The sequence below is a fragment of the Paralichthys olivaceus genome, chromosome 3, assembly GCF_024713975.1.
Source record: "Paralichthys olivaceus isolate ysfri-2021 chromosome 3, ASM2471397v2, whole genome shotgun sequence".
Taxonomy (NCBI): domain Eukaryota; kingdom Metazoa; phylum Chordata; class Actinopteri; order Pleuronectiformes; family Paralichthyidae; genus Paralichthys; species Paralichthys olivaceus.
In genome coordinates, this window is record NC_091095.1 from 22,132,412 (window position 1) to 22,148,236 (window position 15,825).

At 40.7% G+C, this 15,825-nt stretch overlaps 1 protein-coding gene across 12 annotated transcripts in view; it reads right to left on the reverse strand.

Annotated features, from left to right (window-relative positions):
* Positions 1-14,412, reverse strand: part of kif1aa (kinesin family member 1Aa) — a 39,086-nt gene extending 24,674 nt beyond the window's left edge. For 3 of the 12 annotated variants that reach the window (XM_069522519.1, XM_069522516.1, XM_069522515.1), the window contains exons 1-13: positions 14,078-14,411; positions 12,242-12,407; positions 5,179-5,252; positions 4,861-5,043; positions 4,683-4,748; positions 4,409-4,587; positions 3,902-4,013; positions 3,554-3,631; positions 3,372-3,437; positions 3,260-3,277; positions 3,067-3,145; positions 2,499-2,577; positions 2,149-2,291 (exon numbers count right to left, since the gene is read on the reverse strand). In XM_069522519.1, the coding sequence (XP_069378620.1) occupies positions 2,149-2,291; positions 2,499-2,577; positions 3,067-3,145; positions 3,260-3,277; positions 3,372-3,437; positions 3,554-3,631; positions 3,902-4,013; positions 4,409-4,587; positions 4,683-4,748; positions 4,861-5,043; positions 5,179-5,252; positions 12,242-12,347 (1,183 nt within the window). In that variant the 5' untranslated portion in view covers positions 12,348-12,407; positions 14,078-14,411. Of the gene's footprint in view, positions 1-1,284; positions 1,324-2,148; positions 2,292-2,498; positions 2,578-3,066; positions 3,146-3,259; positions 3,278-3,371; positions 3,438-3,553; positions 3,632-3,901; positions 4,014-4,408; positions 4,588-4,682; positions 4,749-4,860; positions 5,044-5,178; positions 5,253-12,241; positions 12,408-14,077 lie in introns of all 12 variants that reach the window. The other 9 variants (XM_020081271.2, XM_069522521.1, XM_069522520.1 and 6 more) reach the window with 5 other exon arrangements.
* Between the last annotated feature and the right edge of the window lie 1,413 nt (positions 14,413-15,825).

Below are 15,825 nucleotides of genomic sequence, written 5' to 3' on the forward strand. Positions count from 1 at the left end.
GCATCAAATGCAGGATCATTCAAAAACAAGAAAATGCAAAAAGGTCATATATGTACGTAAATACTGTTCATCTGCCATTTGAGATTTTAAAAAATCTAATATCACACCAAGATTCACTTGCTCATTCTCAATCAAGCATCTTGAAAAGCACAAATAAAATTAGTCATCATGAATGGAGAATAAAGTATGCAAGCCCGTGTGCAGGGACATTATGACTCATTTGTAATAGGGTTGTGTTTCCCGCAGAGAACATTGGGAAGCCAGAACTCCCAATTAAGATTATTATCTCAAAGCAGCGAGATGCATTTAATGCTCAGTGTGCTTCTCTAAAATCAGCAACATCAGACAAATTACTGAAGGCACAAATCCATTTCTCTGCCAGTGAACCGTACACAGTGATGAGTTTGTTTTCTAATCATCGTTAGTATACGTTACATAATGTTCCCTGTTTTATTTTGATTTATTATGTTCACTGTCTTATCGTAGCCTTGTTGCGGCACTTCGAAGGCCTGCGATAGATTCTACGAAATAAAGAATATCAACCCTGCAGCTGCTGCTATGGCAACGCGGAGCAATAAATTGGGAAACTGTATCACACCCATCCATCTGGACAGACTGCTGCCCGCCAAGATGGATCACACAATATCGCCTTCACAGTGCAGTTAATGAAGCCACGTGCTATGGGAAGACAGTAAAATATTATGGCTTAGCATGAAATGACGACCTCAAAGATCCAACATTATGCAAGTGATGATGCTCTGTGTGTCACTGAAGACTGCATTATCATCCTGTTTACTGCACACTCGCAGCCCCTTTATGGCTGCCAACAGGAGGCGACAGAGCCAGACAGAGCCTGCCAGGGGAACAGGAGGCTGCAGTCTCTACATCAGGGGATGAAACATCTCTCGTTATACAGTACACAACCTTCCACGTAGTCATGTTCTATTTTATTGCTTTATAAAGAGTTAAGCTCTGTCCCATCACCGCTTCGAGGCCATGCACAAATCTCTAAAGCACAGTGGCAAGACATATGAGGACCTTTAGATACGAGCAAAGTTCTAAAGTCTGTATATCAACCTTAGACCTGTATGCCGTGATATACACTGTTTTATAGCTTGTTTTTTATTGCGAATGGCCTAAAACATTCTGCTCTATTCCTTCCAATTATTGTGGAACTGCAGAGAACACAGAAAAACTATTATTATTCTGTCACAGTAAGCGCTGATGATGCTAAGCTGCCGCTTGAGCAAAAGCAAGAGCCAGAGCTAGAGCCAGAAAACATACATTTCAAACCCTCTATCTCAGGACCAGAACTTCGATATGCTGGGAGAAGAGAACAGAGAGAGAGACAGAGAGAGAGAGAGAGAGAGAGAGAAGCGTAACAGCTTTAGATGAAAATGATCATTTATTTAAACATTCTCTCATTATTTGATGAAGACCAGAGCTGTGCAGTCAGTATAAATAAATATCAATTTGGCTTCACTGCTCTCAGTGCGTATAACACATTTTCATTTCGTGATCTCTTCTCACTGGAAGGTTAGGAGGAAAACATATTTTTGTGTAAACTTTAAAGCTGTGTTCCAATACAACATGAAAGAGAATGTCTTCTTCTAAGTGCCATTGTGTCACAGAATAAAAGCGAGTGGGATGTTCCATCTATTTGAACTATTGTTATTTCAGTTTAACTCCATCTAAAGCATATGGCAGAGCAGGTGGAGCTAATACATGGCTGAATGATTGAAGCGCAGAAGTAGAGCCTGAAGATGTGTATGTTTCATTTTCAGCCTTTTAAACACTAAAGTCTGTTAGCTTGTCTTATAGGCACCAGGAACTGAGCCAACAGTTTCTAGTCTGTTTTTTGCTACGACATTGCCAATCCTGAGAAATTGTATCTGCTCGTCTCCCACTGATTTATTTGGTTTCATGTTCTATCTGAACACACCTGAACACCTGCACATTGTTTGTGAGCACAGGGATAATAAATGTGCAGGTTGTGAAGGGAAGTGATTAGGTTGAGTTGAGGCTGATGTTTTATCATTGAGAAGAATGTGCCCACTTAGAAAAGAGATTTGGAACCACTGCAATCAGTTTGAAATTGATCTTAAAACAATGGTGATCACATGATAACTCCAATAAATGATTCCTTACTTTCAATGATGTCACCCAGGCCCTGGGCATAGAGGAGATCTTTCAGACGAGACACCTCCTCCTTCAGCTCGCGCACCAATCTGTTGTTGGGATCCTCATTGATGACGGCGTTGCAGCGAATCTGTTTGGCGCGGTCTGCGTACCTGTGTGTATGAGGGAGGCATCACTGAGCAACATAGTGCACATTCACACTGCAGCTGCGTCTGGTGAAAGGTGTTTGACGTGGTAAAAAAAGCCAGCTGCTGTAGAAAACGTGTATTATATAACACTTTGCCCTTCAAAGCCACATTCATCAGCTGTGTGGGAGGGAGCAGATGCAGCAGAGAAGATGTTTGGTGTCTGTGTCCTACCTGAGTGTGCTGAGCGTCTCGTCGTAGTTGATGTCAGCCGGACTCAGAGCAGCGACCATAGCAGTACGAGAATTACCCCCTGACAACACAGAAAAGAGATAGATTTGAACATCTTGGGTTAAGTTCCTGAAGAGCTCATGAATCATCAAAATATTAGCTGAAGGTTTCATTAAATGTGGCCAACAAATGCGTCCTTCCTTCTCCGAGACATGATGACTCCAAGGGGTGGATACTTCCTAGCCCAACCTATCCCAGGATTCACTGCGCTTCAGACAAGCAGTTTTTCAAAGAGGTAATGGTGCCAACAAGTCCACTGAGTATCAGGCTTCAACTCAACTGAAAAAGCTAACGGTACACATGTTAAAAAACCAAGGGGTATTTTAACTTTCTCATCGTGTCCAACTTCAGCTCTGTTGCTAGGCAACAGCAATAATGGCGGGACGAGCTGGTGACACCAATCACGAAAAACCTCTATAGACCAGAGCGATTCATTTTGATTCCGCCTTCGAGGTCTATGTGACCCACGAAGGAGGCGGTCCTCTCGGTGTCTCTACGTGTGTGTTCTTACCTAAGTTTTCTCTCAGCAGCCAAGTCAAAACTGAATCTCTGTAGGGGATGAAGCTTTCCACTTTTTTCTTCTTTTTATTCTGTGAATTAAATCAAAACACAATAAAATCTAAATTTATTTGTGAATTAACACATTAAAATCAAAATCTATTTATTGGTTTACAGAAAAAAAAATGCATTCAACATAATTTTACCTTATTTGGCCCAGAGTCCTAAAATAAAGTAGTAATAGAAATAACGTTGTTATTTATTCTATATAATATCTGCTTTATCTTACAATGTATAATACGTAGATGGCATACGTACCACTTCTGCCAAAGCAGAGATGACTTTCCCCAGTGTAGTGAGAGATTTGTTGATATTTGCTCCTTCCTGTGATTGAGCAAAAGAAGCAGAGAATGGTATTTACATTCTAGATTTACAGAACTACCTCTATGGATTTAATTATCGTTTTACATATAGGAGAGTAAATGAGAAAGTGTTTTCACCTTCAGCCTCGTCCCTTTGGCTCCAGTAGAATCTGCTCTCTCACTGCCAGCCAAATCCACCAAACTTATTTTGCTGACCTACAACAGAAATCCCCAAGTCCAAATTTATAAAATGCAACACAATAACCGACAATGAAAAAAGCAAAAGCTGTTCATCTTCATTGCAGAGGCAGTTCCCATTAAAAAAAGAGCTTTACAATGTTTCCTTATCATGATGACCTTCAAGCGATCATTGATTTCCAATTTGTGACAAGATTTAATTCATTGCAATCAATCAGCTTGTAGTTAAGCGTTGGTAATAGATCGATGTTAAGCAGGTTCACTTAGGATGTGCTTAATGTCCTCTACCTTCTCAGAGGTGTTGTCCGTCCCAGCATCGAGGCGTTTCTGAGTGAAGATGATGTTGAAGACGGCGTGAGAGCGGCTGCTTGTCTCGTTCATGTTGGTGGCTGCCACAGTCCTGTACAGGGAACACATATTTATCAGTTAGTGCTCCCAACAAGAAGGACAAAATGACAGGTCTTTATTATAAGAACAGAAAATACATTGATTCAGTCAGATTTTTTTCACACTGATTACCTCTTTCCCTAAATCAGAAATGTATTCGATGAATTTGCTACATCTAATTCTAACCATTTCTTTTAACCCATCGTAGAAATGTTAGCTGGGATAGTAACACAAGTGATCAAAAAGACTTGGTGAATAAGTCATCCAGGAGAGAGTTCCAGAGGGTGGGGGCTGCCACCAAAGATTTTCAGGTTAGTACAGACCTCAGGTTCGGGTAAAGGATTTAGCTTGACAGGCATTAACGAAATATGGGTTGTTTGCTGATAAAAACAGAGTGAGCTCCATCACCTGGCTTTGTTGCCGGAGTCCATCAGGTCCTGGATGTCGTTGTAGGAGGTGACAGCCAGCTTGGACAGGTCCTCAACGTAGGGTCCCATCAGAGGATGCTCTCTTACACGCAGGTGCCCTTTGTTTTTTGGGTTCAGCAGGTCTCGCACACGCTCACAGTAGATTTCCATGTAGCTCACCTGTTCAGATACATAATGTAAGCCTGGAAGCACGACATGTGAAGACTTCAGATTTACTATAAATAAAGGGGGAAAGTGTTGACAGCTGTGCTTACCTCCACAGAGTAAGACATGCTGTTGTCTGTATTGTAATTGATCTTATTGAAAAGATCTTCACACAGCTGAAAGAGAGAACATAACATTATTTCCATGACTGTATCATCTGAGGAAAATTCAGAAGTATCCTTCATTTGACTCATTATCAGTGCTGTTCATGTGATTACAAATCTCTACCAGAGGAATTATTCCTTGTTGATCCTTGACATCCTGTTTCCCCATCATGGTGTAGGACTTGCCAGCACCCGTCTGACCGTATGCAAAGATGCAGACGTTGTAACCCTCGAAGGCGTGCAGCAACATTTCCTCCCCAATGTCTTTGTACACTTGCACCTGAGAGGCATAATTGACGTCCTCGGGCTGTGGACAGAGATCGATAATCAGCATTGTAAATCTTGGAATTCCATTGTAAACCCGACACAAAGTGATCCACAGTTAACCAAATGTGTATGTTTGTTTTTGTGGAGGTGCGTGTGGGGGTGCAGGAATAGTCACCGTTGTGTGGGACCAGTAGGAGTAATCAAAGTTGAAGCTCTTGTTGTCTTTGGCCTGCTTGGGGTTGACAATGGCTGAAAGACAGGACAAGTAACATGGGGTCAGTCGGAGGGTGAAAGCCCCACACGTGAAACTGTAGCTGAGCTGGATCGGTCTCATGTTGTGCTAAAAGAGCTGAAAGGCCTTTGTCGCCTCTTCCTTCTGTAAAAATACTCGTCTTTAGCATCAAGGACTGCAGACAGCTTTAGAGAAGAATATTAGGGCTATTATTTGTCTTTCATTATGGGTTTATATTGCATGTTTACTTATGTATAACGGTTTTGCTGATGATTCTTATTTCACTAGTAACATGGCAAGTTTCCCCCTTTGTAGGAAAAATGATCTTGAATCCATTTTATATTATCTTCCTAATGGAAAAAAGCCAAGAAAACATTTTCAGGTCTCACTGTGTGCAGTAAAATGGGATACATTTATTTTATGCTGGATTGAAAATAAAAAATCAAGAATTCTGAATCTGCTTGCATATTAAAGACATTCTATTTAACAAGCCATCTCCAACTCACAGGGAAATACAATCAGCGACATTTTTCTGAATAGAGATAACATGACAACATAATTTGCTTTCAACTTTTGAAATTAAATTTTGAATCTAACTCTAAACATCTAAACTTGTAAATGCATGTATACAGCTGAGATGCAGATGGCTATGAGAGACTGTAGCACTCAGAGAAAACTAAAATCCATCCTTGGCCTAATGGTGGTGCCACGGGGAAAAAAAGCCATGTTGTTTCCAACCAGGGCACAGTGGCCATTTTAGGACAGCTCCGACTTATCAGGCTCATCTTTCAACAGTCGAAGCACGAAACATCCACCAGCCTTCAGCCGCAAGTAGTCAGACTCAGTTATTCTCTGTTAGCTCTCGGAAAATCCCAACCTGTGTGACTCTTTTAAGATTAATTTAAAAAAATGTTTCAATAACTATGGTGTTCCTGTGTTCATCACCTGTACTGTTAATCAACAGTGTCAAAATGAGACCAATCTACTCACTCTAAAAAAACCTTTTCCCATCACAGATGAATTAAAGTCTAGAGTCATATAGTAAAACTTTCAGTCACACAGAATCATAGCCTGAACTGTGATAGGGTGTGGTCTGGTAGATTTAGATGCCCAGAAAGAACAGTGATGACTCAAACCATTCTTTGTAAATAAATTCAATTACATTTTCAATGCAACTGTATTAGTCCAAATCCTAACATATAGATGCCTATAGATATCAGACCTAACTCACTTAATACATCTTCATCTAGCTGTTTTACTGTCATTGTATTCAAGAGCTTTCAGACTCCTTACTTAAGAGTAGCTGATGCTAATAAAGCTGTATTAATACAGTGTTAGCATCCAGAAATGTAAGTTATGATTACTGCTGTTTTTAACACGTAACATTTAGAACTTTTTTCTGCTCCAGATGTTTAACTTCTGGAATAAACAATAGACATTTGAGCCACACATAACAATATTACATCCTTGAAACAGTAGAAAAGTATTAGAGCAACTTAAAGGGAAAATACTTGGAGAAATATAGTTCAAACAAAAGTTAAAGATGAGTTATCAGATATATAAATGCAAACTACTCTTTTTTTTCTGTTTCCTCTATTATACTCAAGTACTGAAATCAAAGGGTTGTTATATGAATACTAAAGCACTTGGTGAACACACCCAAGAACCATATATCTGGAGTGATCTGATGATGCAAGCTATGAAAATGCTTCTTCCAGGCTCCCAGAGCTCCAGACACTACTTTCTCTGCTAATGCAGATTCGATCGATAATAGAGGAAAAGACCCAGGGCTAAGTACATGCCCGAGTAAGTGTACAAACGCTTATTTCCTCTCTGCACTGCTACTCTGTTTCCAGCTATGAAATGTAGGCCATCGAGGCTAAGTCAGGTTTCCGGTTTCAGGCCCATTCCTCACCCATTCCTCCAGGCCCGGTTCACTGGACAGGTCCAGGAATATAAACGTATAGCTGCTCCACAGCTGACACACAGCACTCTCTCTGATCTGTGTCTATGTCGTGTATCCAGCACTTAAATACATGAGGCTTGCTGCTAACCACCGCAGCTACAAAATCAATTTCACTAATCAGCTAAAGATGTTTTCCACACCGTTCACTTCCCCTGCTGTCTTCAGCCACAAATGGTCTTCTACATCAATGTGTCATCATGACATCACACATAATTAGGAATTCTGGTTAGACCTAAATATTGATTTATAATCTATCAGCAATCACGAAATGGTTTTTAGCCCCTTCACTCGTCACATTTGTGCATCACTGATGGCGTTAACCCTTGTGATGGTTTCCTGTGAGCTCTGGTGTTTTTGTGTGACTGCTCAGTGCTGACACATTCTGGAAGCCATTAAACCAAACCAAAACTTTACAGTAACAATCTGGTTGAATTAAACTTAACATAACAGACACTAGGCACCTGTTGTACCTGATCCATTTCCAAACAGTAGACTGTTTCTGTGCTTGGTGAAGCAGGTGAAGCACTGAAAAAGTACTTGTAGTGTGACACTGCAATTTACCCAGCAGGAAGAAACAACATGACTTGCTCCTATCCCATTGGGCATGTAAGAGTACTTCAGTAGATCTTTAAATATGTCCGTCATGGTTTTAGCTACCATGTGGTGAAGAAAGCAGACCGAGTTCAATGAAATCAGAATTGTATCCATTATACAGAATAAAACCATAAAATAAACCAACTTTACACGTATTCTTTATGTGTTGTACTTTATCAAACATAAACCCTGAAAGAAGAACCTCAGTGGGACAGTAAAACAGAACAGCATCCTCTCATCGCTTACTCATCTTTAACAGAGCTATGATTCATACAAGAAGAGCCCCCACCCCTGGTCCGGAAAGAAAAGTGCCTTGCTCTCAGATAAGGTAATTACTTTAGGGTGGCAGTGACTGTCAGAGGGTTACCATGGAAGTGCTGGCTTTTTAAATTGCATGTGCTCAGTGGGTAACAGTTTGTGTGTCAGAGTCATTTTCACCTAAGATCAGTTTCAGCTGCACTTTAAGCACAAAGAGCATCTTCATCATACTCCTCTTTAAAGTCTGTCTTCTATTTTTATGATGGAAACACTTGTCAATAGCTAGGTGTAGAGTTTATAGATGACGTCAAGTCTGGATGCCACGTCACGGAAGCTAAATATAATTAGACAAGATACGACAGCACCTCTGTTCTCCGATACCACATCCCCAGAGGTGGTAATATATTCACACTCATGTCAGCATGATTTTGCATTTACTTGTTTCTGCTGGTGAATTTAAGTGTAAAGCCCTGACTTATCAGACATATTGAAGAAACAGATCGATGAAGAGTGATTACATTCTCTCCAAAGGTTTGTGACTCTGACCTGATTTTAAATGTAAAAATTCTAGCTCATGGTTCAAAAACCTCAAAATACGATTTTTCTATCGAAGACAATATGTTTTTTTCTTTAGGAAGTACAACTAATGGGTTCAAGGACAGAGGGTGAGGTTCGCTCTACAGATTGTTGAGCCCCTTGAGGCAGATCTTAGACTTGTGATATTGAAAAAATCAGGCACTATTCACATTTAAGGAGCTTGAATCAGTGAATATGTTTGGAATTTTGTTCAAGATTACTTGATGGTTACCGATTATTTTTCAGTTTGATGGACTAATAGATTAAAAAACTACTTATTAATTTCTGTTACTTTTCCGTGTTACCTATTCTAGTGTTATTAAAGTATTTTCGGTTAATGGAACAGCAGTATGTCCTGACATTTATTACTTTTATTTTCATAATTTAATTGATCTTTCTGTAATTTCACTTTTCAAATTCCAGATATGAATTACTCTAGTTTTATTAGAAAAAAGACAAGTCAATTCGAATAGTTATTAGTAACAATTACAGGACTAATTTCAAAAGGATAATTCAGGATTATTTGAAAGATCTACTGTAAATAGGTATTTTTGAAAAGCATCCTTCATGAAAAGCTTATGTTAACTTGTGTTTGACATTACACTTATATCAAACTCATATCATATAATATTCAATAATTAATATATTAGAATTTAAAAGATTTACTTTGATGTATCTCTAAATAAAAATATGTTTCATATGTCCTGCGGTGGCCCAGATTTTTCCTTTATCACTTTCATGATGCCTGGATCTCACATCATTTATCCTAATGGTTGTGGTGATTAACTGCTCTGCTTTGATTTTAGCCATAAACTCCATCATATTTTCAGCATCTATTATGGCACAGTCCATGTTTGTCATTGCTGCTTGGTCTTCATAATTGTGACTGAGTGATGCTGGTCAGACTGTTACGGGTGACCGGCCCCAGTCAATAGGAGAGGAAATGTGGCTGCGTCAGCAAGTCGGACAAGGGGGATGTGAACCCACTGAGGCTGCAGGAGAGCCACATTCACACTATAGATGCTATATTCAGCAGCAGAGGCAGCACTAGTTTACCCTGGTATGTTGTCTGCTGTTATAGGTCAGTTTGAATCTAAGTTTATCAAACCTTAGTCTGGAAGACACAAACTGCAGATGTCTATGTCTTCCCAAAATCAACATGATAGAGCAGTAAATGTTTTGAAATTAAAAGAAGTTGCATGAATCCAGTCAATCCTCCTAAATAAAGGCTGAATATACACACATTCATTATGGTATTCAGGAGAGCGCATACCTCCAACAGGGCCCAACAGTCCCCTTAAATTAAATCAAGCTGCATCAAATTGCGCAATATATAGATATCATTTTCTAAATATACCCCATTTTTTCATCAAAGTAAAAACTTCTGCTAAGTGTTTGCACCCACTAGCCCTCTAGAGGGAGGCCCACAACTCCTTCAGCTCAGTCCTGTGCATCTTAATTAAGGTCAGTGTGGGATGGAAGATCTCTCACACAGCAAGATTACTGACATTCTCCTGCTTTGTGGGAACTGGGCTATTGACCCACACATGAGTGTCAGACTGCACAAAGCAGAGAGTGAGACAAACACAAAAAAACCAAGAACTCTTTCTTCTTCGTCCTTTCCTCAGCCCAAACTACAGAAAGACAAAGGGGCATTTATACCCTGCCTCGCAGTGCCCCCTCCAGACACTGCAACCAATGGGCTTTTTCATGACATTAGTCTACTCACATCCTCCAGCTCACATCCACAGCCATTGACTTGGTTGTTTTCTCTGCTGAAAGACCTGCATTCCACTGAAAGAGGCTCAGTTCATCTGAGCAGCAGGTTCTAGTGCTGCTGGTATAAAATAAACTCTATTTCATTTCTGGACACTGACGAAAAGAATCGTGACATGGTCCAGACAATTATCTGATCATACAAGCCTGCTGTAGTCTGGGAGGTGATCACTTTCTTTTAGGAATTTTCTCTTCTCTGAAGTGTTTACTGCAGTTTAGTAGCAAGTAGAAAATTAAGATTGTGAGGAATCAGGCCCAAGAGCCAGATTAAATGAATACCGGTCTAAAGAGAATTTTAGCAATGTTTTGGGTAATTTACATTCAATTATATTAAATCCAAAAGTCATTCTTTGGTGCCTAATATTTTCATGAAAGTGTAATCTGTGGTCAATGTCATACACATCTGATATTGTATTCTGCTTAATGACCCTAAGGAAAAGCTGTCCTCCAAGTTGGAATCTCTAAGGACGTCTAAAAATAAATTCTATTTAAGTAAAGCATAAGCAAAAACACCATGATTATTATGTCAAAATACCAGTGGAGTATTTCTGAAGTCATATGTAAGTTTGTATGTGTCACTGAAAATAAAATTCACAGATTAATTCAGAAAGCGTGTCTCCAAAGAAATCCACACAGAGAAAAACAGAGCGTCTGATCAAAGCTTATACATCACTGCTGAAAACAGTCGAGCATTCTGTGTTAAGGAAAAAAACTCTTTAAGAGACCAAACTATTTAAGTTTTTTAAGAACATATAGTGTTTGGATTATTTTGTTTGATGGGGAACACAATCACAAAATACAACAAATCACAAAGTTAAAATGTGACGGCCCAAAGAAAGCCACCCAGCTTGTTGTCTAGTCACCCGTGACATGAGGAAGGAGGGGTGAGATGGCTAAATTAGGCCAAACAGTAAATATTTCAGGAAGCCTCATCCATTATTGATGAATGGCTTTACCTTGCAAAGCAGACTATCAAGTGTCTTTCCAGTCTCCTCTCAACCATTCCTCACTCTGCGCACTCTATAAACCTCAGAAATGTGGCCTGCTCTGAACTGCGAGAAAACTCAAAAAACAATACTGTAGAATCTGCAGAAAACTAGCATTGTCATGCACTAATGAGGATTTTATAAAGGCACAATAATCAAGTTCATACCAAGTCTTCTCTGCCATTGTTGTACTTATTGTATATTTTGCATTTGTAGCAGATTTTAATAGAAAGTTTAATTATAAAATGTTGAAGAGGGAGCCATTTTTAAATCTGACTTAATCTGCTGCATGAATAAAAAACAGGGCTTGCCCTACATAAATATCAGGTCAAATTTGCAGGGAGATTATGTCGCCTACAGTGTGATGTTTAAGAGATTTCAAATGCAGGTGATTTCAATTTGATTCCTTCTCTATTACTCTATTTAGTGACTGAAAACATGGACCCTGCAGTATATAGACAGTAGTCAGTCTTGCAGAGAAGTTCTCTAGCACAATACAATTAGCTCTGATCCCAAAAGCCTTCCACTGAAATTAAAAAACTCTCAGTGAATGTTCAGCTCATATCACGTGTCTTGTAGTAGGCCTTCCTGGTTTACCAGAGATTTGCACAGTCACCCCAGGTCCTACGCAGAGGAAATGTTTCTTTTCAATAATCCTTCTCGCTGGAAAAGATTGAGCCTGTGCCTTCTGGTTGGAGAAGAATCACACTGCTCAGGCTTACATCTGACTACGTGCCAAACAGTTTCTACACGTTTGTCATGCCAGACAGTAAAACAGACATGTGGATACTTTCAAACGGAGGACAGGGGTCACATATTTCAGCTAAGAACTTGTGATTAGAGAACTTACTGGTGGTGTTTCCAGACATCTGAATGATGCATTTGCTGTCCTTTCCGATCTCCCTTGAATTGAAAGGGCGGACACGCACCGCCACCTTCACAGAGGCCGCTGCCATGGTGCTGTCTTCCTAGCACCCGGGGTGCCTTCTTTAGAGCCCTGATGTCGGCCTGCAGGTCTGTAGAGGGGAGCAGAGAGTGAATCCTGATTAATGCAATTCCTACAGTTTTATCTGCAGTTATGTAATGTTATGTTGTTATGATTTGAATCTTTTAAACATGTTTGCTATAAAAATGTAAGGGGCTGAACGTAACACCTTTCAGTTGCCGTGATCAGCACAATGGAGGACGGCAGCCCTGCGCGGCCTTAACGTGAAAAGACCATGCATGGTCAGCTACAGCCAAGGGATAGAGATGATAAAGCTAGCGGCGACAAAAGAAGTGCAGCAACAGCTAAATGTCAGGTTATTTCCCGGGATGACAATGGCAATGAAACAAGCCACAAATCCAGGGCCGCTCACATTCACTAACAAACCGCAAGTCGTCCCTGTCTCCTAAAAGACTGCATGCGAACATTAAATCACTGTGTGATTTTAGCGTGTGCTGGAGCTACCATGACTCATCATCTGTGGCGATCCAATTACAATGATTTAATGTTTTAATCAATAACTCACTTTAACAGTGAGAAATATGATACAATTAGTTTTCACTGCACGCCTCAGGTCTCACTGCAATTTTTACAGAATCAAACTATCATCATTACAGCTTATGAACAAAAGTGGATGTCTTTTTTGGAACTTAATTTATGCTGCAGATGACTTTAATATCAGTATCAATGATCCGGCGGCTTGTGACTCAGATGTCCATCATCATCATCATCATCATCATAATATGCTGTGTCACCCTGCTTCCTGGTTTAACCTCCGCAGCTGGCACCTAAATGCACTCATCTGTGAGACGTGTGCAGGTTAACACTGATCCAATGGAAAAAGAGCAGCTATACTATAAACCATAGTATGATCCAAAAAAAAAACAACAGACCGAATCATAAAAATATGAACATAAGAACTGGAAAATGGAAAAATCCAGTATACGGTCTGTTTTGACAGGTGACGACGGTGAACCTCCCCAGCCTGTCTTGTCTTATGTTGCATCTCCACCCACATGCGAACAATTCTTCCCTTCTGATCGAATGTGATTTCATCGACTATGTATTTGTCGTCAACATCCATGGTCGTGATCTGCACACGCACAGACCAATCAGCTGATGATGCAGCTCGGATGGGCGGCCACCATCTTCCCAGTGACAAAGCCAGGCTGTAATGTAATAAAGCATGCTGCTGTGCACCGGAGGACAGGTTGATATCATGTTATCATACTGCCCATAAAAATATATAGTCACACATACACATGTAATGCATGTGTGTATATACAACCGCTGGGTCTCTTACCATGACAATGACAAACACTAGCTTGAGGCCTGTTTGTGTCTCAGGCTACATGTGATGATTCACAGCTGTCATTTCTTTACATTTACTTATTACGTCATGCTTTTATAGCCTGTGATACGTCATTTCTTCGTTAAAGCTTCCAGCTCGCGCCCAGTGTTGTAGGAGGAATCCATTCTGCTCACACACTCATAAGAGCTTTAAGAGAATCAATCCATCACATGTCAGTGAGCAGGGTGTGTGACAGTGCAGCTTTAATGTCAGTGTTCCTCCAACAATGACTCTTCAATGGCCGCACCCAGTGCCCCTGTCCTCCGGGAGCTCTCTCACTGGGTAAATACAGACAGTGGCATTAAAGCTGCATTGCCGGGGGGGGGACGCTGGAAAAACAAACCGCCTACCTCCGCTACCGTGAACCGCAGCGAGTCTGTGTCTGTGGTGCCGCCGTCTGTTTTCAGTGTCCAGCCCCGCAGCTGCCTCCACCTCCCCCGGTCTCCTCCAGGTTCTCCGCCGCTGCTGCCGCCGCTAACAGCCGCTCCTCTCCATGAGGTGTTGAGGTTCGTCCTGCGCCTACAGCCCCAGCCCGCCCTGCTCTGTCCTGCCCTGCCGCCGAGGAAGGAAGGTGGTCGGGCTCCGGTGAGTTCTCTCCGCTCGCTCCGGAGCGGTCAAAATGGCTCTGTTGTCTCCCTCCCTGCCTCTGTGAAGGATGCTCTCCAGCTCCACCGAGCCGGTGACATCACCAGCGAGGGAGGTAACAGCATCAATGCAGTGGTGGGACGAGAGGGGAGGAGGAGGAGGAGGAGGGGGAGGAGGAGGGAGGAAGGTCAATACCTCTCTGAAACACCTCAGAAAAGATCTGCACGAGTGTCAAAGCTTTCTTAAGTCAAATTAATATCTAAAGAATAAATAGATACATATAGTAAAAGCATGAATTAGGATGTTGATGAAAATTACACATGATGAATAAATAGATAAATAAATGACATATAATGACATATCATTTATAAATAAATATATATATTGCTTATAAATAAACACTATATTGCTCAAGGTTCTTGGTTAAGAGCAGCAATCGCTAGGTGAGTGTGTGTGTGTGTGTGTGTGGGGGGGGGGGGGGGGTATACACAAAGAACAGTGTATAATGGAAGCATGAGAATGTAGTGAATAAAGTTTAGTAGGTCAGACCCAGGACATCAAGCTGAGACAAGAGAAAGAGTCTGCACAGAAACAGGATTATAACGATCGTGTCCTGTGGTGCCCGTCTATCTTAAGACATGTGAGGTTTCTGTCTGCAGTTTGCATTGCAGCTTTTGTATTCAGCTGTGTCCCATATTATGTGTATGCTCCAAATACTAAAACTTCAATTATAAACATAGAGTACGTGCACAAATTCTTTCAGCAGACATTTCATTTGTCAGAGCACAACAAATTACAGGTGCGATTAGTGACAGGCTCTGTTGTTCGCCCACATTGCAAAATAGGTTGTTGTCGAGGTAGTATTTTTTCACAGCTGTTTACTTTTTTTTTCTTTGGGCCAGCATGCTCCATACCAGGACCCTGAAACCATAGCTCACCCATCTGACCCCTACAGAACATCACTGCAAAATCAATCAATCAATTTATGGCCCATATTCACAAATCACAATTTGCCTCATTGGGCTTAACAAGGTGCAGTAAAAACCACAGAAACCTCAGAGAGGGTCACACCCCTCTCCCAGGATGGACAGCTGGGCAATAGATGCTGCCTGAAGAAGAGCACATCAACAAAATGGCAACATTCATGAGAAAAGACAGTGTCTCACATAAACAGAGAGGTGCATCAATGTTTACACAAAGTATTTATACAAACGAAAATGTCTGACAGAGATGAAGGGAGCAGCGGGGACAGTTTTGATGATAGAGGTATTGCCAATGTCATATGTCTAAGTAATTTTTGCTTTTCACAGCAGACATGTTGACACAAAATATTTGTAAAGGAGAATGATAATAGATAGAAATGAATTACGTGTTAATTAGATTTGGATGATTGTCACCCAGTCGTTTTTTCAGTTACACGTGCTTTTCTTACAATATCAAGTCAAAATATATTATAAATATTGACTTTAATGAGGGGGAAATATGAATACAAAAATAGAAAAATTATTGAAAT